This window comes from Dendropsophus ebraccatus, chromosome 9 (genome assembly GCF_027789765.1).
Source record: "Dendropsophus ebraccatus isolate aDenEbr1 chromosome 9, aDenEbr1.pat, whole genome shotgun sequence".
In the NCBI taxonomy this organism is placed as follows: Eukaryota; Metazoa; Chordata; class Amphibia; order Anura; family Hylidae; genus Dendropsophus; species Dendropsophus ebraccatus.
In genome coordinates this window covers 29,472,672-29,496,638 of record NC_091462.1, presented here as the reverse complement: position 1 = coordinate 29,496,638, position 23,967 = coordinate 29,472,672, and the positions used below count along the sequence as shown (strand labels likewise).

The 23,967-nt window shown below is 42.4% G+C and overlaps 1 protein-coding gene across 1 annotated transcript in view; it reads right to left on the bottom strand.

Annotated features, from left to right (window-relative positions):
* LOC138800812 (bile salt export pump-like) overlaps window positions 1–23,324 on the bottom strand; it is a 68,995-nt gene extending 45,671 nt beyond the window's left edge. Inside the window, exons 1-12 of the mRNA XM_069982861.1 lie at window positions 23,065–23,324; window positions 19,219–19,316; window positions 17,101–17,119; window positions 16,755–16,784; window positions 14,898–14,949; window positions 11,647–11,885; window positions 11,448–11,535; window positions 10,454–10,587; window positions 9,279–9,450; window positions 9,052–9,176; window positions 6,461–6,635; window positions 2,963–3,076 (exon numbers count right to left, since the gene is read on the bottom strand). Of these exons, the coding sequence (XP_069838962.1) occupies window positions 2,963–3,076; window positions 6,461–6,635; window positions 9,052–9,176; window positions 9,279–9,450; window positions 10,454–10,587; window positions 11,448–11,535; window positions 11,647–11,885; window positions 14,898–14,949; window positions 16,755–16,784; window positions 17,101–17,119; window positions 19,219–19,288 (1,218 nt within the window). The 5' untranslated portion in view covers window positions 19,289–19,316; window positions 23,065–23,324. The remainder of the gene's footprint in view (window positions 1–2,962; window positions 3,077–6,460; window positions 6,636–9,051; window positions 9,177–9,278; window positions 9,451–10,453; window positions 10,588–11,447; window positions 11,536–11,646; window positions 11,886–14,897; window positions 14,950–16,754; window positions 16,785–17,100; window positions 17,120–19,218; window positions 19,317–23,064) is intronic.
* Between the last annotated feature and the right edge of the window lie 643 nt (window positions 23,325–23,967).

Below are 23,967 nucleotides of genomic sequence, written 5' to 3'. Positions count from 1 at the left end.
TATAGACGCCTATAGAAAAGTTTTCTTTATTACCTTTGTCCCAGTTTAGTGATACAGTTCTTCAAGGTTATTTGAAGATCACTTAAATCCTTTTTTTGCAATGCTCACGCCATAGGCAGACACTATACAGCTTAGCTGTATGTAAAATTACCCATTCTTCCTATAAGCCATGCATGCTGGGAATGAAAGACGCGTTCTAATATAACAGCCCTGCAGGGATTCTCAGTCCATGTGTTATCCAAGAAAATACTTCATAATGCCTTTCTACCTGGCAGCTCTGTCTAGCGTCTACAGTGGATTTAGAGGTAATAGGGCTGCAGGCAAGAACCTATTAATCCCAACCACATAAACCTCTTCTGAAGCCATAAAATGAAAATTAAAAGCTAAGTCAACGCATTGTCATAGTATTTCGTACCGCTGACTGTTATTTTCCGAATGTTAATTTTGTATCTGCAATATTATGGCTCGTACGAGTTCTTAACACTCGGAGATTTCACTCTATGGCAGGAGAATGAATAAGGTTCTGAGTGGCACCACATGTACGCCCCATACACCTGTCAGGCTGTACAGTTAGTTGTATATGTATATTGCAAAAACCTCTGCATAGATAATTAAAGTTGACTGTCTTTGTAATATTCGGTACTAGTTGGTTTTACTGTTCAGTTCTGTGGTCTCTGCAGTTTTCTACGTGTGTGTGTGTGTGGGGGGGGGGTGTCTCTTTAAAATTGGCTGCTATATGGATATGGCATCCCCTGTCTATGCTCTACATCCATATGCTTTCCATATGCTCCTTGTTGTGTGTACTTAAAGGGGTATTCTACAGCACAGGGAATAAGTGTCTGATTGTGATGGAAGAGGTCTGACCTCTGGGGGGCCCTCCTCCCTCCATGATCTTAAGAATGGGGAACCAACTCTTCCTACTGAATGGAGCAGTGGATTGGCATTCAAGTCATTGCTCGGCTATCTTCAGCAGCTCCACAGAGTATGAATAGAGAGCAATAGAGAGCAGTCAGATCCCTGTTTTTGAGATTCAAGGTCAGACCACTAGGTTTATGCCACCTTAAATGAGGGCAGCATAAACTAGTGACAAATGCTGAACAGATCTGTGTGTTATTTTTCATCATTTTGCTCAGCCGTTCTCCTAATATGCAGGAGAATAGGATTCTTGCCACACCCCTCCCTCCACCCTCCAGCTGCTGAATGACAGTTGGTGGGCGGAGTTTTCTGCTTCTCATAAATAACGAGGACTACTTAGCTCATGCACATAATGGAGAGAGCTACTGCCTGACAACTACTTATTGTCCATTTTATTCAGGAGGATATCTGGGGATCACCTGCACAGAACAATGTAAGTGATACATCATTCTGTTTAGCTTCTCTGTCACTAGTTTATGCTACCCTTACATAGGACAGCATAAACCTACCGACAGAGTCTCTTTAAAGGGGTTGTATAAGATTGGACAACAATATCACATACTGTATGTCAACAGGTTTAACGTAGTATTGTAGGTTAAAGGGGTTATCCAGCGTTAGAAAAACATGGCTACTTTCTTGCAAAGACAGCACCACTCTTGTCTCCAGTCGTGGTGTGGTTTGCAATTAAGCTCCATTCATTTTAATGAAACGGAGTTGCAAAACCTGCACCCAAACTGGAGGCAAGAGTGGTGCTGTCTGTGGAAGAAAGTGACCATGTTTTTCTAATGCTGGATAACCCCTTTAGGGTACAAACACTGGGGCAGCGCACTGATTCGTCGTGCGGGACGTGAAGAAGCCGGGAGCCCTAAAGCAAGCCAGAGGGGGTAGAAGGTGATGTATACGCTCCGGCGGCGGGAGGTTAATGCAGCGGGCAGCCGACAAACTCGCAGCCAGATGTCCATCCTGCTGCGAGTTTGTCTGCCCATAGAGTGTACAGCAAAAGGATCCGCAGCGGGTCTCGCTGCAAATTCGCAGTGAGAAATCCGCTGCGAATAAGCCCAGTTTGTTTGAACCCTAAATCTTCTTCACTTTAAAGGAGCTCAGCTGAGAAAACCCTTGGACATGTGTGGCACTGTCTTAGCCAACCCTTTTACTATGGTAGTATGCACCCAGACTAGAGGATCTCTATGGACCTCAGAGTTGAAAACTAAGGTGAGCTTGAGGTTGGGGCTTTTGATTGGTTATGTCCTCTCTATGGGATTGGCACCAGTCTTAGATGAGTGGGACAGTCAGCCAGTTGCAGTGAGGGTGTGTAAATCTTTGGTGGTGTATTGGAAGTCCCTGGGTAACACCTGAAGAAGCAAAAACTTAAGAGAGAAAGAAAGAGGCGAACATAAGATCTGGAGAGGACAGTGTTTGACTCTTTAGAAAGGGAAAGGCCTCCTCGGTGTGGCGCAGGTACACAGACATCAGCATTACGCCCGTGAAAGACCACATATAGACAGAGACTGACTGGATGAGCAACCCCCCATGGCTGTTATAAATATAGGACAAATGGGGTAAACATCTTTAAAATGTGTCAAGGACCACGAAAAGATGCATATTAGAACGTCAACGGGGGGTTAAATGCCAAGCCAAAAATCTCTCCAAAACGAAAAACTTCCCATCTGCAGACAGCTGTTTTGGGCTCTTCAGTGCAGAGTAGGGTGTTGGATGGCTAAAGAGAGGCCTTTGTTTTCATATGTCTTTATGATGGACTCTTCTTTGATCCACATTGATAGGCCTCTTAATAATTAGCCAACACCCTACCCTGCACAGAAGAGGGACAACAACCCCAAAACAGCTGTCTGCAGATGGGGAGTCTTTTCTTTTGAAGAGATTGTTTGGCTTGACATAATATCCCCAGTCATTGTTCTATGACTCCTGGATGGAGTTAAACATGGCTTGAAGAAACTCTATTTTGCCTAAGTGGTGTGGGAACTATTTGAATATCCTTTCTAGCATATCTAACATCTAGCTGAGAAGTTACAGAAGGAACTGAACTTACTTTATCAATGGTCTCAAATATGTTTGTGGCTGCTCCTCGTCCTGAGGCAAAGGCCTGTAAGCAAGGAGAGGCCTGACCAAGATTCAGAGCACCAACCAGCACTCCGAAGAATACCTAGAGGAGAAAAAGATCATGTTAAAATATGTTGCTAGAATTACCTTGTGGTGACTCAGGATTAAAAGGATTGTTTCGTTTTGGGTGGGGAAAAAAGCTGCAAATGTAAAAAAAAAAATTATAATAAAAAAAAAAAACATCGCTCACCATTTCAATCCTCCATTGATTTAGGTCAGATGGTACATTAGGACCCTGCCAGTCACTGTCTACAGACTGCCAGCAGTGTGACCCCAGCAGCCAATCGGTGATCTCCGCTATTGTGTGCCATACTGCTGACACCAGTGATCGACTGCAACAGTCATTCCAGTACAGCATGTCATTACTGCTAACTTGTAACAAAGATTGGTGGTGGTGCCAGGAGTCAAGCCCTCGCTATTCATATTCCTCCAAATTAATAATATGATCACTGTGATATGTTATATATTGGCCTAAGTGCAAAAGTGCTGTGAATTAGACGCAAATTATTAATTCCTACAATGTATTTGTTTAAAGTGTGTAGATGGTGTTATACTGGCATAATGGTATAATATACTGTATAGATATTAAAATAGTGTTCACAATGGACCATTGGTTTAGTATATGGCCAGTAGTACTTCATGAATAGAGGTGAATAGTCATTGCGTGATATCGACATGGCCGCTCTTGGAGATACCTTTATTTCTGAATAAATCTATTTTATCCCCTGTAACTATTGGAAATTATTTTTCGATCAATCCAGACTGAGCTGCTATGGCGCTGCACGTGCCCCCCGTGTGCACAAGATTAATTACCGGCTACTTGGGATTCAACCTTGGGCAAAGGTTTCTATCTCAAATTACTAAATAAATAAGAGGCTTAATATGAATTAATTATTTGCACAAAGCATTAGCAGAATGATTCATTAAGCTGTGTTATAGGGTATCACTAGTACTGAGCTGTAGGGAATGAAGTAAGAGAGAAAAAAACATATTAATCACCTGTTAAATCCTCTTCCCTCCACTCAATCACCGCTGCTGACAGTCTTCATTTATTTGCCAGCAGTATAATGTACCGTACTGAGACGAGAGCCAATCATTGGCTGCAGAGGTAACACTAAGATATGTGTCATGTGACCACTAAGGCCAGTGATTGGCTTCAATGGTCGGGGTGTACTGACACAGCAAGCTGCAACATAAACAACTACTGACTGAAGACCATCTGTTTTCTCAAGAGTACACTGTCCCTTTTTATTGAACACTGTCTCCAGTATGGCATCTTTAGTGAACACTGTCCCCAGTATGGCATCTATGGTGAACACTGTCTCCAGTATGGCGTCTATAGTAAACACTGTCCCATGAATTGCATCTTTAGTGAACACTGTCCCCAGTAAGGCGTCTATAGTAAACACTGTCCCATGAATTGCATCTTTAGTGAACACTGTCCCCAGTATGGCGTCTATAGTAAACACTGTCCCATGAATTGCATCTTTAGTGAACACTGTCCCTAGTATGGCATCTATAGTGAACACTGTCCCCAGTATGGCGTCTACAGTGAAAACTGTCTCCAGTATGGCATCTTTAGTGAACACTGTCCCCAGTATGGCGTCTATAGTGAACACTGTCCCCAGTATGGCGTCTATAGTGAACACTGTCCCCAGTATGGCGTCTATAGTGAACACTGTCCCCAGTATGGCATCTATAGTGAACACTGTCCCCAGTATGGCATCTATAGTGAACACTGTCCCCAGTATGGCGTCTACAGTGAAAACTGTCCCCAGTATGGCATCTTTAGTGAACACTGTCCCCAGTAGGGCATCTATAGTGAACACTGTCCCGAGTATGGCATTTATAGTGAACACTGTCCCCAGTATGGCATCTATAGTGAACACTGTCCCCAGTATGGCGTCTATAGTGAACACTGTCCCCAACATGGCATCTATAGTGAACACTGTCCCCAGTAGGGCAACTATAGTGAACACTGTCCCCAGTAGGGCATCTATAGTGAACACTGTCCCCAGTAGGGCATCTATAGTGAACACTGTCCCCAGTAGGGCATCTATAGTGAACACTGTCCCCAACATGGCATCTATAGTGAACACTGTCCCCAGTAGGGCATCTATAGTGAACACTGTCCCCAGTAGGGCATCTATAGTGAACACTGTCCCCAGTATGGCATCTATAGTGAACGCTGTCCCCAGTATGGCATCTATAGTGAACGCTGTCCTCAAGGTCTCGTTTATAGTGAACACTGTCCCCAGTAGGGCATCTATAGTGAACACTGTCCCCAGTAGGGCATCTATAGTGAACACTGTCCCCAGTAGGGCATCTATAGTGAACACTGTCCCCAGTAGGGCATCTATAGTGAACACTGTCCCCAGTAGGGCATCTATAGTGAACACTGTCCCCAACATGGCATCTATAGTGAACACTGTCCCCAGTAGGGCATCTATAGTGAACACTGTCCCCAGTAGGGCATCTATAGTGAACACTGTCCCCAGTATGGCATCTATAGTGAACGCTGTCCTCAAGGTCTCGTTTATAGTGAACACTGTCCCCAGTAGGGCATCTATAGTGAACACTGTCCCCAGTAGGGCATCTATAGTGAACACTGTCCCCAGTATGGCGTCTATAATGAACACTGTCCCCAGTATGGCATCTATAGTGAACACTGTCCCCAGTAGGGCAACTATAGTGAATACTGTCCTCGGTGTGGCATCTATAATGAACGCCGTCCTCAGTGTCTAGTCTATAGTGAACACTGTCCTCGGTTTGGTGTCTATAGTAAACGATGTCCTCGGTGTGGCGTCTATAGTGAACACTGTCCTCAGTATGGCATCTATACTTAATACTGTCCCTAGTATGACATCTTTAGTGAACATTGTCCCCTGTGTGGTGTCTCGAGTGAAGACTGTCCCTGGTATGGCTTCTATACTGAACACTGTCCCTGATATTGTGTCGGTATTGAACACTTATAACAATTCAACCCACAGGCACTACAAGTCAGGGTAAGATACCCCTTACAGTATAGAAAACCTTCCTCTAAAATGTAAATTATTCTATTATACGTCTTAGATTCACTCAGGATTCACAATCCTTGTTGCTGTCTCTATAGTTAACACTGATATGACATCTGTAGTGAGCACTGTCCCCAGTATAGCATCTATAAGGAACACTGTCCCCGTTATGGTGTCTATAGTAAACACTGTCCCCAGTATGGCATCTATAGTGAACACTGTACTTGTATGGTGTCTATGGTGAACACTGTCCCTGATATCGTGTCTATAGTGAACACTGTCCCTGATATTGTGTCTATAGTGAACACTGACCCTAATTTAGTGTCTATAGCAAACACTGTCCCTGATATGGCGTCAATAGTGCACATAGTCTCCAGGTGTTATATATGTTGCTTTCATTTCTTTAATTTTACCTGTAATAGGTTTCCAGGTGAATATTCTTCCTCCTCGAGGACCAGCTTAGACCCATACCAAAATGCCAGAGCATAACAGAGGAATATGATAAACCACATGTATCCAGTGAAGAATCCCATAATGACGCCTTTCCTGATTCCCCAGCGCTGAGCGTACACAAGATTCTTGTCATATCTGTGCAGATTAGAAATATACAAATATCTTATTATAATCATGAAATCTAATAATGTTCATGAGTTACAGAAGTTTTTCTCTGGCCCTCTCCTGATTTGCCGACATTGACAGTGATTGCCGCACTTGACCTTTGAGAGGGGTCGGGACATTTTAATTATTCAGCCCTAAAGAGATTGCCTTGCTGCTATCCTGATGGTAACATGCAAAACAAAAGTCTGTGGAGTCTCAGTTGCGAGTGTCAAAACACGGGATAGCCAGATATCTCTAGCCTGTTGCCACGGGGTGCCTCCATGATGGGGAGAGCACCACACCACCCTGAAAAATAGCCCCTTAAGTCCCACTCGGTTGCGAGTATTGGAACACAAACAGGGAAATACCAGGGTGGCCCCTTTTTGTCAATGTCTAACTCAAGGTACGAGTATTGCGATCATGACAAGGGCTTGCCAAGGCAGGCCTCCATCCACAGACAGCCGTTTCGGGGTATTTGCCCCTCGTCAGTGTGGAGTAGGATTCTGGCTAGTTGGGGCAATAACAAAAAATTTATCTTGATGGTAACAACCTTTATATACCTGCCGCCATCTTTCTCTGCTAGTTTATTTATCGCCTAGGTTTGCTATGTACACTTTCTCCCAGGAAAATAGAGGTTGTTACTGTTTACTAGAGAGGGCCTAGGGGCCATATTACACGGCCCGACATTAGTAGCTAGCGAGCACTGACCTGTCAGGTTGGCGCTGGCTTGCTACTTGTTCCCTGATCGCTGTTGGTGCTTATATAAACAAAAACAGTAAGCAGGTAAGAGCAAGGGGAGGCACGGTGATCTCCAGGTAGTCCATAGGAGATAGCAGTGGTCTGCTGCCGCCAGTCCTATTTCAACATGTTGAAAAATTAGCTCTATATATATATATATATATATATATATATATATTTCACAATGTTCTCCAAAGTGTGAAAGTCTTCAGCCTCTCTTAGCTCTATTATATATATAGTGTCCCACCACGGGTGTTGTTAGTTTTTACACCACTTGCAAAAGTCTGTACGTCAAGTAAACATGGTAATGAAGTAGTACCTAAGTTTTACCACAAGTTGTCACTATTATCTGTGTATGCACTTGTATATTGCACAGCTGTAGTGAACAAGGGGTTATTGTTTGTTATAATCTGCGCACCAATGAGAGCCCTCTTCTCTTCTTCAACAATCTCTATTCTCCTTCTCTCTTTACACTTTCTTCTTCACCACTCACAGGGGACATTACATGTCCTGTAGGAAGTTGTCACATGAGAGGAAGTGCACACCCAAGTCTTGATGGAGAGAGAACGCAAGACAAGACGGTTCCTGCTGTAGTCCAGCTAGGCCCTGGATTTGCCAGGTCCCCCCTCCAGTCAGTACAGTGTGGTCTAGTGTGTGGTAGTGGATAGACACACATGGAAGGCATAGAGACTTTTTCTTCAAAAGCTACACCTATTCCTAGTATGCAGTGCTAAGCCACTCAGGAGAGGACAAGTCAGAGAACACCCCAACCCATGCCGTGAACACTTCTAAAAGGGCAGGACAGTATCCTGAGAGAAGAAGAACTGGTCTGGATAGAGCAAAGTTGCTACAAGTCAGGTAACAAGGTCTGGGGCTTGTGTCACCCGAATAGGATAGGTCATCAGACACTGAATGGCAACAGGTGGTATCACAACAGCAAAGGTTTAAACACGGGCACAAGTATACTTCTACTTTCCAGTATTCTTTAGTATTCTACTTCTTTTTCTTCTAAAGTTTCAGCAGAGCACATTTCTACCTTAGGCACAAACTCCTCTCCATTACTTTAAACTTTCAGCACAAACTCCTCTCTACTGTTATCAGCTCACTCTTCTTCTCAGCACACAACCAAGTCAGGTCAGCACTTCTACTACAAAGGCTCCTAGCGCAGAGTCTGTTCTGTGTCTACAGTGTCTACAGTCTATGATGAGCTATTGTACAAAGTATTCTCACAGATTTAATTTATGACAACAGGACTCACTGATTATTGTTCCGGCACCTTCATAGTCACTACTCCATCCTTGGGTCATCTCCCCTTTCTGTGAGTGGTGGTACCAATAGTCCAGGTGGGTCACAGCTCCACTCTGGACCCCCCTCACAGCCCGGCAGGTCACCAAACACAGGGGCAAGGACATAGCCAGTCCCCTTAATCTAAAAGCAGGTGTGCCTCCATACCTGTGTGCCCCACTGGCACTGGCGTCACGACAATCTACCATCTGGCTGAGCTATATCCCGACCAACCACTACATCAGTGGCATCACACATCACCATCTGGCAAGTGACCAGGCTATACCACCACCACATATAGACAACCTGAATAAGAAACTACCCTTCTAGTTCCCATAGAACGGTTATTGGTAAGATGGGTTATCTAGAATTAGACTCCACAAACCGTTCAACTTCTTTCAGTTCGCCTCCAAATGCTGCTACAGTTCTAATTCCAGACAGAACTTCATCAGCGACCGCTCCGGCTCTAGCGTAGGCCAGTAATTCTCTGCCGGTCAGTTTGGCCACCGCCTATGAAAAAAAAAAAAGGAAAAGTTAAGAGTGAATTCACCGTGCCTAGAAAACAAAGGGTCAAGATAGTTGGCCGGGGTCATGTAGGAGGAGTGATCTTACCAGGGCCATAAGGGCAGCTCCAACACCAATGAGTGGGCTCACAGCTATGATCACCAAGGTCAACTTCCATCCATTAACAAATCCCAAAAGGAAGCCGGCTAAGAATGTGGTGAATCTCTGGATGAATATACCCACTTGGTCCGCAATGGCATCATTGATTTTGTTGATATCACTGTGGTGGAGAAAGACCATCATTTTAGGAAAATAAGATGTATAAATAAATAAGTATAAAAGATAAGAATAGCCATCACTGCTCTTAGGGACTCCTTAAAGGTCTAGATTCTCCTTGTCGAGATCCAGCTAGTTAGAAGACATTAGGACAGTGCTCCCTGGGACAAAGAATGCAAAATTCACAGATTTGTATCTGTACAAAGGTGGGGGGAAAAACTACTTTGTATGTTCTTTTTCCATGGAACATTGCACAGGTTGTAAGACTCGATATGCCCACTTGGTGATCTCCTCAAGGAGACACAGCATTGCCTTAGTAAGTCTCACAAGGGGAAGGGAAATTGGAGCCAGCTACCATGTAAGTCAATAGCTAACCCACAAATGGACCTGGATACAGGACCACCTAATGGTTTTGGGCCTCATGAGTAGAGAGTAAGCCTCTGGTTGCATTGTGCTCTATGTACAACTCTAAAGACAATTCTTCCTCCTGGAGAAGCACTATTTTACATACTTGCTATGGATTATAGGGGATATAGATCTTCGTGCAATGGAAAAATGAAGACTCTTCCAGCACTGTACAAAAACCAGACAGTGGATTAACTCCAAACAGTGACAAATGCCATTATTCTAATCGATAACTCATTATAAAGTTCAAGTCAATGCATTTGAATAATGGAATAAGTCAGAGGTCAGCTTGAAATGATGATGTGGCCGTGCCCCTGATGCCCTCTACTAGCCAGATCAGATTACCTAATACTTTTTGAATGTATTAGTCCTTACAGAGATATGCCATGTATGAAACAGAGTTGATAGGGCCAGTGCTCAGAATACTTTGTTCCAAGACACCGATAGGAGCCCCAAAACCTTAACCAAGGGGAACTTGTACTGGACAATGGCCAACCATCTGTAGAGTCCAGTCCTATAGAGCACCAGCATACAATACTCTTTCTGCTAAATTTCTGTAATTGTAATAGTAGTCTAATATGTCACCATGTAATACAACTCACTCAGACATCCTGGTGTTCAGCTCTCCCACCGATGTGCAGTCAAACCACCCGATCTCCATTCTCATCACTTTACGAAAGTAAAGTTTCCTGATCCTTTGGATCTGTCGGGCGGCTGCTGTTACCCAAAAGCAAATCTGAGATTGAAAACGATGAGAAAAGACCAAATTATCAACATTTCAGTAAACAAAAGTTGCCGCGTTAGTTTGAAAAGGGAAACTTAAAGGAAACCCGTCACCATGAAACGGCTGTCCAATCTATTAGCATTATGTCATAGAGGAGAAGAAGCTGAGCAGATTGAGATATAGCTTGGTGTAACTTCTAAATTATTGATTGAAATCCCAGCTCATTCTGGGCTGAGGAGTCCAGGAGGAGGAGTCATCATGGATAGTATGCAGTCTTGGGTGAATCCTCCACATAATGCTATGATTCCACCATGTATGTGGCCCAGATCTCTTCTTAGCAAAGCCATCAACTGCAATGAGTTGCTTACTAAGACATTCCTCAGCCACACAACAACTTTGGGCTAGGACACGAGTACCAGGACACTGCAATATCACTGGTACCAGGACACTGCAATAATTATATAGATCTCTCAACTAAAAATATGACAGGTTTGTTCAGGTTTTAATAGCTGGATGTAAGTGTGTAAAACTAAGCTGAGACTTGTTCTGTCTGTGATGATAAGAAGGAGGCTGCTGTAAAGTGATCTGCCCAGAATTACAGCATCAGTTGGCACAAGTAGATAGATAGCTCCAGTATATGACAATAACACCTCCCTGTGGAATGACCCCTTCTGAGGTCACTGAATAGGCTCAGTAATGTTTCACGAGTTCTGCCTATTGTCTTCTATGTCTATGAGGTTTTTTTTTTTTGTAAAACTTGTCACTAAATGCTGTTAAAAATAGTTCAGGCAATTTGACAGCCCCCACAACAATGTACAAAGAATAGAAACTGTAGGAAAGAGCTACTTTACACATTTGACCATAAAACTTACTTGCATATATCCAAGAAGAAGGACGGAACATCCAATACCAGCATAGTAAGCGGCAAATCTAGTCATTTCTGCTTCGATATCCAGCATGCTGTCAGAAAGGAAAAAAACAGACTTCATCTGTAATGATGCCAAAGAGTACAATGAAAGATTGCAGTAAGTGTAAATTATGATAATGAATAATTGTAATAACATATCTTACCCACAGCTTAATGTCGCATTATCAGCCTCATAATTGGAGCCGTTTATCCACATGATGGTGTTATTTATGCAAGCCTTGTCAGGATCTCGGAGCTCTTGTAATTCAACATCATACATTATAAATGTGTCAATCATCATGCCGAAGACTAGCAACATGCACGGCTGAGCTGCACCATGGATCACTGCTGCCAGACCACCAAAGACCATCAGACAGGTCTCCGAGCAAGAGGCAAACCTGAACTGGAGACATATGACAAATTATACATGATCTATCTATTGTATCTATCTGTCTCTTTACTGCATTTGTCTACTTAAGTGAAGGAAGAGATTTTTTTTCTGATAAGATATATTATAAAGTTTCATATTCATTTATACACTATAAAATGTTATTTCCTTCTCTTCTCTCTGTTCTCTTATCTTCCGCTGTCTGTCTATCTATCTATCTATCTTAAAAAAAATACTATGGTGAACGTTAATTCTGACGTTATAACTTTTCACCATGTAAGGAGACTATTAATTATCATACAGATGGCAAACTGGGTGTTCCTATTTCCATGGGGGCCTCAAAATTGAACCCCTCAGATCAACCTGTGGGTGAAGTATGTGATTAAACAATACCAAATGAAAACACACAAAAAAAACAAAAAAAAAAAAAAAAAAAAACTTTTAACTATTTTCATGTCTGTAGTGGGTCTGCATCTTGCCATTGCGGTGAGCTGTTGCATCTTTTTGTGTGTTTGCAACTTCATCTATAGCCTTGTCTGAATGGTGTTCTAGAAGAGCTGACCAAATTTGTCTTTTTTTCTGTGTTCCAGATGGGGGGGAGTGGCCGCCTCTACTTGGTCGTGCACTCCACCTATCCCACCCAGGTGGTGTAATTACTTGTGCCGGCATAAGATGGATCTTGCATGCCCAGAGCATAGGCGTATTTGATGCCATGGAGAGGCCATAGTACAGTGTAGGACTGCCCCGGTATGAGGCCACCGTAACGTGGTGCGGTAGTTTACACCGTTTGCAAATGGTAACCAAGAGCCTCATTATTTTTGTGGGAATTTTTTTGGCAGTTGGGGGACTGCTTTTAACTATTTTCATGTCTGTAGTGGGTTTGTATCTTGCCATTGCGGTTAGCTGTTGCATTTTTTTTGTGTTTTTGTGTGTTTGCAACTTCAGCCATAGCAACATGCTTCTGCCTAATGTGAATGGGGTTCTAGGAGAGCTGACCTAATTTGTCTTTTTTTCTGAATAACAAATGCACCCAGGGATGTAATTGTTTATGAGCAACCAGGGCATGTTCATCTACTACCTGCTTGGGGAAAAGAGGACAAAAAACATTGCCTTGGCCAGGGATTTTAGCTATAAGCATAGGGCAATGAACTGAACCTTTGCCCCTAGGTGAAAGAACGCCAAGCTGTGGCTGTGCATGTACCACCCTCTTACACTGGTGTATCAGGTTTACCCTGACAGTTCATTTAACTCTTCTAGCACAAGTATAAAGTGGTTGCTGTGAGCTTAGTTTCTTTCTAAGTATACTGAGCTGCTAGAGCATGGGAAAGATTTATCCTACTGCCGTACCGTAAACTATATGTATATAGTATATCTGCTCTTCGGGTCACAAACTGAGCTGCAAAAATGATAGATTTAGTATTTAATTAGAGATGAGCGAACCTGGAGCATGCTCGAGTCGATCCGAACCAGATCATTTGGCATTTGATTAGCGGTGGCTGCTGAAGTTGGATAAAGCCCTAAGGCTATGTGGAAAACATGGATATAGTCATTGGCTGTATCCATGTTTTCCAGACAACCTTAGAGCTTTATCCAAGTTCAGCAGCCCCAGCTAATCAAATACCGAACGTTAGGGTTCGCATCGACTCAAACCCGAACCCTGTTTGCTTATCTCTATATTTAATGTGTCCCTTTCACTTAATAAAACCATGTCTGACATGTCCTAAAGATAAGTAAAACGTTTTGATAGGGTGCTCAGACCCTCATCCATCAAATAGAGCCAGAGGAAGCACATGGCTGAGCACTTCACTTACGACAGAGCCCATTTCCATTGCTTCTCCTAGCTTCATCCAATGACCTGACTAACAAATCTCTAGGATAGGTCAAAATATCTTTAGGCTATGTTCACACTACGTAAAACTACGGCCGTAGTTCTCGCCGCAGAACTACGGCCGTAGTTTTGAGGAGTTGAACATAGCCTTATTTGCAATGGGATCCCGGCCGGAGCGTACACACTTCGTATGCGCTCCGGCCGGGCTCCCATGTGGCACCAGAAAAAACTGACATGTCAGTTTTCTGCGGCCGGAATTCAGTGAATTCCGGCAGCAGAAAGACCTGTCAGTTCACACAGTGAAGCAAGCGGCTCTGGCCACTTGCTTCACTGTGGGCTATGGGAAGCTCTGATGCGGGCGCGCGCTGATGCGCCCGCATCAAAACTCTGCGGCCGGAAATATCACACGGCCGGTACTTAAGTACCGGCCGGGATGATCCGGGCTGACATAGCCTTAAGGTGGAAGTGCCCTTTTAATTTAAAGGAGTTGTCCAGGATTTTTCAACAAACTAGCATTGCATTGACGTCTGTGAGTGTTGTATGTCCTACATAGACTTCTATTTCTATTGTGTTCTCAGGCTCAGTCACATGACCACTATGCCTGTGTTTTCTTTACTTCCTGTGATGTCACGTTCCCTTTCTGTTTCCTGTTCCTGCCAGTGAGGGAATAGGGAGTCATTAGGTGGGTGAGGTTATGCATTCACATGTCTTTAGCCCCACCCCTGTAGGAGGAGCTCACATCTGAGCCCAGTAGAGCCCAGTATGGGGGCATTCACATATCTGCAATTTTGCGGACCTTCCGGACAGGCAAGGTAAGTAATGGATTAGTCCCCTGCCTGGCATGATATGTGAATCATCATGGCACTGTAATGACAGAGCCATGCGGCTAGATGAGGTGGAGCTAGATTCAGAGAGGAGGGGGTGGAGCTATAAGCTTGCAGACCTGTTATGTCACTACTGACCCCTGTGACCTGGAAGTTCTTTATGTAAACAAACAAACAAACACAAATTCAAAAAGCAGCAACAGAGTAGGATGCCCGGGGGACACTAAGGGGTAGAGACAGATTACAAATCATTCCCTCTTCCAATAAGAAAAAAAAATAAGACTTATAGGTACATTCTCCCAGAGCTATGAAGTGACCAACTCAGATTATAAAAAGTATGGGGAACACTGACTAATAGTAGGAGTGGACACTCACCAACTGGAAGAAGCCAACTCGTATGCTGTCACCCTTATCATTACTTTTAGACCTTCAAAACAAAGAACCTTCTATTATGGATTATATCAGATACATCAGTAAGTAGAATTACAGCAAATACTCCTGCTATATAACATGAAGACTATGCTCACACATCTGCAGTTTTCAAATGTCTAATGAATTATATGGGCTTTGTAGTTCCTTTTTTTTTATTGACTGTCTGGGTTTTGCCCTAGGATCAGCATTACCAGGCTTCATCGCAGGGTTTTTCTTGTGATAAAAGATCTGATGAAGCCTGGTAACAGAAGCTGATCACAGATGATCACATAAGGCTTTTTTTTTAGAAGCCTCCAAACAGGGGCGCTAAACTCATGGCCCTCCAGCTATTGGAAAATCTACATTTCCCATCATGCTTTGGCGGTCCAGGCATGATGGGAATTGTATTTTTGCAACAGCTTCACACCTGTGCCTTAGAACATTTATGACTTAAAGGGAAGCCTACCTCCAACGGGTAGCCAGAGAGCTGTCAAGTTGATGTTCACACATTACTTTATTTGGATGCTTAAAGTATCACTGTTGTTTTGTTTTTGTCTTTTGTTTTTTTGCAGAAATCAATAGTACAGGCGATTTTAGGAAACTTTGTAATTGAGTTTATTAGGCAAATATGCCATTATCTGCATTCAAAAAGACTTTCCCCAGCCCCCCCCCCCCCTCCTCTCTCTCATTCACTGCTCATTATCAGGAAATCTCGACTCTTTTACATCAGTCGGGCCCTGTGTTATCGATGGAGAGAGCAGAGAACAAAGGATTACACAGTGGGACCTGTGCGAAAGCCGGTATTCAGAAGTTAGTGCTGAAGTCAGAGGAGATAGCCCGGTGATGTAGCTGTAAATTAACTCTTTGTTGTCCTGTTTTGGTGCCTTATCTCCCTCAACCCCTCCCCTCTCCATCTTCAAACTGCTTTTTTTTGATAAAAATGCATTTTTCGGCTAATAAACCCCATTACAAAGTTTCTTAAAATCGCCTGTACTATTGATTTCTGCAAAAATATTTTAATTGACAGTGACACTTTAAGGATATCAGGAGTGGCTCAGCTTTACTGCATAACTTAGGTGACCAACTTTTGGGGACTCAAGGGGTAATGTTTCTCGATGAGTGAGTACTATAAATGTGTATGATGACAAATAAGCCATTGATGCTCAAGTGAGAATTAAAGGAGTACTCCAGCTAAATGTTTTTTTTTTCTTTCAAATTAACTTGTGTCAGAAAGTTATACTGATTTGTAAATTACTTTTATTTAAAAAAAAAAATCTCCAGTCTTCCAGTACTTATCAGTTTCTGTATGCTCTACATGAATTTGTGTATTCTTTCCAGTCTGACACAGTGCTCTCTGCTGCCACATCTGTCCATGTCAGGAACTGTCCAGAGCAGGAGCAAATCCCCATAGAAAACTTCTCCTGCTCTGGACAGTTCCTGATATGGACAGAGTTGGCAGCAGAGAGCACTATGTCAGACTGGAAAGAATACACCACTTCCTGCATGACATACAGAAACTGATAGGTATGGGAAAACGTGAGATTTTTAAATACAAGTAAATTACAAATCTATATAACTTACTAAAACAAGTTGATTTGAAAGAGAAAGATTTTTTTTTGCCAGAGCACCCCTTTAAGGGAAGAAGGACCATTTGCATTTGGAGGTAGTTTTTACTTCAAATCAATGTTCTCCTTTAGGAAACCTCACAACATGGCTGAGGATTTAATAAATCAAGCCAGAAATCTTTTCCAGAAGGAAAAGGGACCCGTCTGTAGACAGCTATTTTAAAGTTCTTGCACCTCATGAGTTTTAAATACTTACACAGCTTTTTTTGGTGACTCTTCATATTTTCTGTAAAAAAAAATTATATATTGATATGATGCAAAATGTTGAATTTTCAATGTACAATGCTTACTAGTGCTAGTGGCCATATTTGTTAGCGTAGGATATTCTATACTGCACTCTAAAGTATATAAGCCTATACCGACATGATGGAGGCCACTTCTTTACCATCTGTCACTATGGTAAGCCCTGTGGATACATTGGGCCCAAGAGCTTTTCTCTGAGTATACTGTACACCAAACACAGATCTAAATGTGAACATAGCACAAGACTATGCTTATTATTGGATACATTATAGTAGGTCAACTTCAATATTAATACTTACTCTGTGTTCTTAAGATTATCTGTAATGACAAAAAAAAACATAGTTAGGTTTTCTGATGAAAAACAATAAATCAAAAGAGCAACAAGAGTGGATATACTATATACAGTACGCCCAGTGGGAGATGGGGGGATGCAATGCCAGAGTAAAAGCCGCTGAGTTGGTGTACTTCACAGATTACATTAACTAGTGGATTGTTAAAGAAACAAAAAGGATGTGAGAGGGACTCATATACTGTACATGCAATACACTAAATACTCCATCAATATTTATATATTTGTAAATCTATAATAATTAACGTTAGTAATATTACAGTGGATGTAGTTCTCTTTTCACACCTCCAGGTGTCACTGTTGCACATGATGCTTAGTAAGTGATCGTTAAACTGAGCTTTGAGCTGGATGATGTTTTTTTAAATTGCAGACTACATAGTGTCCTATATAAGCAAAATGTACACACTATTTTAAGTTATTAGAACACTAAAATATATATATTTTTTTTAACTCCTAGATAATTTACATAGAACTTAATAACAGAAATATCAATAAAGAAAACCCCATAAGGCCAAGAACCCTACTAATGAATTTATTAAAAGTCATAATAATCATTCTTCCTATGTAGCCAACAAAATAATTTCAATCATTTAGATTTTTTTTAAACAGGATTATATATATATATATATATATATATATATATATATATATATATATATATATATATTATTTTTTTTCCCTCGCTCATTTTCAGGCTTCTGAGCCCAGCATGCACTTTTTCCTCAATTGGCCGCTTTCATAACATCAGATGCCAAATCCGTGATAATCTCCAATCTGGCAATGGTCATATAGTCACAGTTTAACCAAGGGATACTTCTTAAATAGCAAGCCAAATCATTGAAGATCAACACAATAATTGGCATTTACTATAAGCACAACTGTGTAACATTAAATTAAAATTATTTTAATGTTTAGTTTTTATTTTAAAAAAGTCCGCTGATTAATTTCTTATTGTCTTTACAGCAATTGGAGCACAATTCTTCTACTACAAAGTTCCAGCTCCCCTGCTCAGTCACAAAAGTAAATGGTAATTTTTTGTCTACCACTAGATGGAGCTTATGAGCATATAACGTATACATTAGGTGCTGGGAAGCCTATTTGATCTCATATTATGGGTTTCACTAATAGGTTTTATGCAAGTTAAGATATAAAGCCCAAGAGACATTCCCCTAGGCCAGTGCTTTTCAATTCCAGTCCTCAGGCCTCACCAACAGGTCATGTTTTGAGGATAGCCCATACAAAGAACACATGTGATCATACCTGATGCCCTGAGTATAATTATATTACCTGTGAAATACTAAGGAAATCCTCAAAACATGACCTGTTGGTGAGGCCTGAGGACTGGAATTGAGAAGCACTGCCCTAGGCTGCAAAAGCCCAGCAAGTAGAGATGGGCGAAGCGAATCTGATGCGACAAATCCAATTTGCAGTGAATCGGGCATTAAATTCGCCAGATTCGCTTCGCACATGTTAGCTTACAAAACTGTCTTTTGGCAGAAGCAATGCACTATCCATAATCCCTAGTGCCGTCCAATCAGCTGCAAACCCCACTGTGATGTCAGCACCTCCCCATATAAGGTGATTGGCTTCCTGGAGGCGGCCAGTCGGCTGTGTATAGTGGAGAGCAGGTTGCGGCAGGCAGTTAGAGCAGGGACAGAAATACAGAGATATAGGGACAGAGAGGAGAGGAGGGTGGATTGTGGGTGGTTTCTGTGGGAGCAGTGAAGCCATTGTCCAGTATACCAAGTAACTGGGTGACTGTTGTCCAGACTACCAAGTCACTGGGTGCTGGGTGCGCATTATAGGAAGTCACTGGGTGCTGGGTGTGTATAATACCAAGTCACTGGGTGATGGGTGTGTATTACAGGAGGTCACAGTGAACATAGTGTCCATCTTAATAACCCACTAAGCGCTCATTTTCCAATGTCCACTGCTGCCCTGAGAGAACATTGATATTACGCCACTGATACACCAACATCCACTACTGTCCACTGTCCATCCATCAAAATATGGATACATATATTTAGGTAAGAACAGCACCACTAAATGTAGGATATATTTACTGTACCTGATTCATCCGACTCAAATGATGAATTCTCATTCCCAAGTTTCTTGATGCTTTTTAATGTAACAGACATGGTTGTTCCTCTTAGGGCGGATCGGACCCTGCAAAATGATACTGTCAATATATCTCCTATCTAATTACACTGATACATGATTCCGTTCCTGCTTGGTAAGCAGAATATAATTGAAACCACTTCAGCAATTGACCTATGGACGTCCTCAGAAAGATCCTCTCGTTTATTTATTGATTTATTAATTCTGATTCATTTATATAGATACAACGTGTATTAGGGAAGACGTATATTCAATAAAGCTTTCCAATCTCATCGCAAGAAAGGAAGAAAAGGAAAAAGTTTGATACTACTTTTGAAATTACAGAGCAAGAACTTCGTTTAAAACAACTGGACCTAATACAGAGTTTAGAAAGTTCTGGAAAGTATCCATTGAGATTCACCAATACAGTGCATGATATACAGTAACCAGTTGGGGGTGGCATGCCTTGGCTCTATATTCCAATACTGAGAGTAAACTCTACAGGGATTGTGTCACCTAGATTGGAGCATGATAGCTCTAACCTCCGAAGACATGGACTCCATAAGACAAAGATGGGGAACCTTCGCCCCTCCAGCTACAATTCCCATCATTCATGGACAACCAAAGTTTGAAGGTGTCTGTGATATCCAGGACTAAGGTACTGTAGAAGCAATAGGTCTTGTAAGTCCTCTAAGGTGTTGCCTCACTGGATTGAACTTTTTTTTCTGGCACCTTCCACAGATGATCGATCAGATTGGGACTCGATGAATTCAGAGGTCGAGTCATCATCTTGAGTTCTGTCATGTTCCTCAAACTATTTCTAAACACCTTTCACAGTGTGGCCAGACGCATTATCCTGCTGAAAGTGGCCACTGCCATCATGGAAAATTGCTTCCATCAAGTGGGAACATCATCTATACAATGGTTGGGTAGGTGGTCACAGAAACATGATGCTAGGACCCCACACCAGCGTGTCTTCTCCCAATAGTGCCTCCTAGTGCCATCTCTTCCCCAGGCAGCTGACGCCTACACAAGATGTATAAGAACAGATTCATCAGACTGTGTTACATTCTTCCATTACTCTATGGTCCGGTTCAAATGCTCATATGCCCATTGAAGGCATAATGGAAAGGAGTCGTCAACCCCATAAGACAAGTTTTGATGCATTCTGTTTTTTTCTATCAGGGCAAACATTGACCTTTTTTAGCATGGACTTTCCACTTTGGGCCACTTTTAATAGGCACTAACCACTGCATACTCACAGCCCTCCACAACACCTTCAGTTCTGAAGAAGTGCTGACCCTGTCAAGTTTTGGTCATTATCAATGTGGCTGAACAGATCACCCTCAAGAACAGACTGCTCACATGCTGCCTAATATATCTAAAACGTTGACCGGCGCCATTGTTATGAGATCATCATTATTATTGACCTCCCCTAGCTGATCAGTATATACTGTACTCTACTGCGCTCTTAGGGAGGCATTTATTAAGTCCGGCGTTTTTTACGCCGAACTTAAAAATGCCCCCGCAGCTCCGGCGGTACGGGGATTTATGTAGAGGCGGACTGCCTGTACATAAATCCTGTGCGCACCGCCGAAAACCTATGCCAGCTGAGGACTGGAGTAGGTTTTCGGCGTACATTTGGGCGGAACGGATGATAAATCGCGCGGACTCTGAGTCCGCGCCCTCCGTTCCGCCCACTTCCCGCCTACTTTCCGCCCCCTTTCCGCCCCCTGGCGTACTCGGCGGAAAGTGCCGATTTGCGATTATTTTATTCGCAAATCGGCCATTTGCGTATAAAATAATACGCAAATCGGCACTTTCCGCCAAAAATCATCCGTCCGCCGGATGATACATGTGGCCCTTAGAGTATGTCCACACTATGGAATCCCAGCAGATCACCTGCCGCGGATTCCGCAGCTCGCGGCCGTGTGCATTCCTGCTGGTTTGGCAGATTCCGCTTCTATGGTTTGGCAGATTCCGCTGCTTCACGAAGAATTGCGGGTTCATTCTTTGGGCGGATGACGGAATCTGCCTTACCATAGGAAGAAGCCTATGGGACCAGTGGAGACGCGCACGGACACGAGTGGGGGGAGGTGCAGAATCCGCAGCGGGTGATCCGCCAGGATTTCGTAGTGTGCACATACTCACTCAGGTCAACTCAGCCTTCTGCAGGTTTACCCTTGTTCGACAACTGGACTTTCATCTTACAACAAACAATGGTGAGTGCTTACCGTGAATGACCAATGCTAGTTAAGTTGCACACATACAAGGCAATTGCGTAATGACAGATGCAGGGTTGGCTAATGGTGCACTTGACCATGGCTGCTGTCCACATTGTCCCTGACATTTGCACTGAAACAATGACAACTACAAGGACTTTATTTTGTTAACCTCATTAATGCCATTGAATGGCGCAATTTTGACTTCATGAGAATTTTTTGCATGTATACTATATACTTAAATTAATAATCATGACCTCCAACAGCTGATGACAGAGTTTAATTTCTCAGGTCAGTTTCCATACACAGTCAGAACACCAATTCAACCGACAGCTATCTTTCCCAATTCCCCTATATACATGGCTGCTTAACTCATCAGAAGCGGTAATCTACTGCCAGACTGCCCTGGTGGTTGGTTACATCTCCGGTGTTGGGTTACGTCTCTGGTGGGGGGGTTACGTCTCCGGTGGTGGGTTACGTCTCTGGTGGGGGGGTTACGTCTCTGGTGGTGGGTTACGTCTCTGGTGGGGGTTTACATCTCCGGTGTTGGGTTATGTTTCCAGTGGTGGGTTAAGTTTCTGGTGGGGAGTTACGTCTCGGATGGTGGCTTACGTCACCGGTGGTGGATTAGGTCTCTGGTGGTGGGTTACGTCTCTTGTGGGGGGTTACGTCTCAGATTTTGCTTTACGTCTCTGGTGGTGGGTTACATCTCTGGTGGAAGGTTATGTCTCCGATGGTGGGTTACGTCTCTGGTGGGGGGGGGGTTATGTCTCGGATGATGGCTTACGTCTCTGGTGGTGGGTTAAGCCTCCGGTGGTGGGTTAGGTCTCTGGTGGTGGGCTACCAGTTGGCCTTTTTTTCTAATGTGTAAGGAGCCATGAACAGAATCTAACCCAGTTAGCTAAAAATTTTTGTCCAAATCGAAAGGCAATTTAATGATTTTGAAATTAGCAGGAACTTATGTGTATTGTCTTAGGGGACGATGCAAATCCTTAATATTAATCCACAGAACACATGCTTATGCTTCCCATGTTAGTCTATGAGCCCCAATGACTTCTTTGTTGAGAAGACTTTTTTGTTTACATCTAATATAATGGTTAAATTATTGAGGCCACTTGACTATGCTGTGGACCTGAGAAGGCGTTACTGATATAGCCCCATCCCCCCATACCTAATGCCCAAACAACAAATCCATGGTCTCCAAGCCATGGCTTCCCAGCTGCTGCAGAGCTGTACTCCCAACCTGTGGCTGTCAGGAATTGCTGGGAATTGTATTTTTGCAACAGCAGAGGATTTATAGGTTGAAAACCACTGATCTAGGTATTCCTCAATTTAAAGAATGAATACCCATAGTGTACTATTATAGCATTAGTTTTTTATTGTATGTTATACGCTATCTGATTAAGTGCATTGTAAAAGTTTGGAAAAAGTAAAGATAAAAGTTGATTAATAAAAAATAAAAACTATTTTGACATCAATCATATGATAAAATGTATTAATAGTCAATAGAATAACCTCATATAATGCATACACAATTTTCAAATTTACAAATTAAAAAGTAAAAAAATAAATAAATAAAAAACAAACTCATTTACCTGCACCGTAATCCAATCCAGTCTCCTATAAAATAAATGTGCTTGAGGCTTGTCAGAGGGAGAGCAGTATGTCCATAGCGGCCACCAGGATAGAGAATAACAGTGTTGTATTAAGGGGAGAAGTTTTAAAGGGTATACAGTACTTGATGTTTGCAGAAAGGTAAATGGCCGGGCGACTGCCTCTCCGACAGTTCAATGACTCTTCTGCTTATGGGGTGAAAAACACTGTACGTATATCAGGGATTGGTTATAGATTTCAAGCAAATCTCCATTTATTGTACTAAGGTCGCGTGTGAGACAAAACACAAATCCGAAAATGACCCCTGTCAGAGTGAACAAAAAGTTTTGACAGTGAACTTGGTTACATTGCCCCATTTTATTAAATGGCACTGAACACGAAAGAGTTACCTTGGCTGGGTTCATCTAGGTTGTTAGAACAAAAAGTCAACTTACTTGACAGCTGGAATCACCTGACTTTGCTCGATGAAAGAATTGCAGGACTTGTATTATTGGCCATGGTGAAACATCTGTATACCTGTCTGTATCTGTATCCATATCTGTATGGTCTTATATTAATATATATTATGTTAGAACAGTAGATTAAGTTTTTTTTTAAAGGGATACTATTTTTCTTTCAAATCAACTGCTGTCAAAAAGTTATACAGATATGTAATGTTACTTCTCTTTTAAAAATCTAAAGTCTTCATATCCTTATCAGCTGCTGTATGTCCTGCAGGAAGTGGTGTTTTCTTTTCAGTCTGACACAGTACTCTCTGCTGTCACCTCTGTCCAATACAGGAACTTTCCAAAACAGTAGCAAATCCCCATAGAAAACCTCTCTTGCTCTGGTCAGTTACTGTCTCAGACAGAGGTGGCAGCAGAGAGCATTAAGTCAGACTGAAA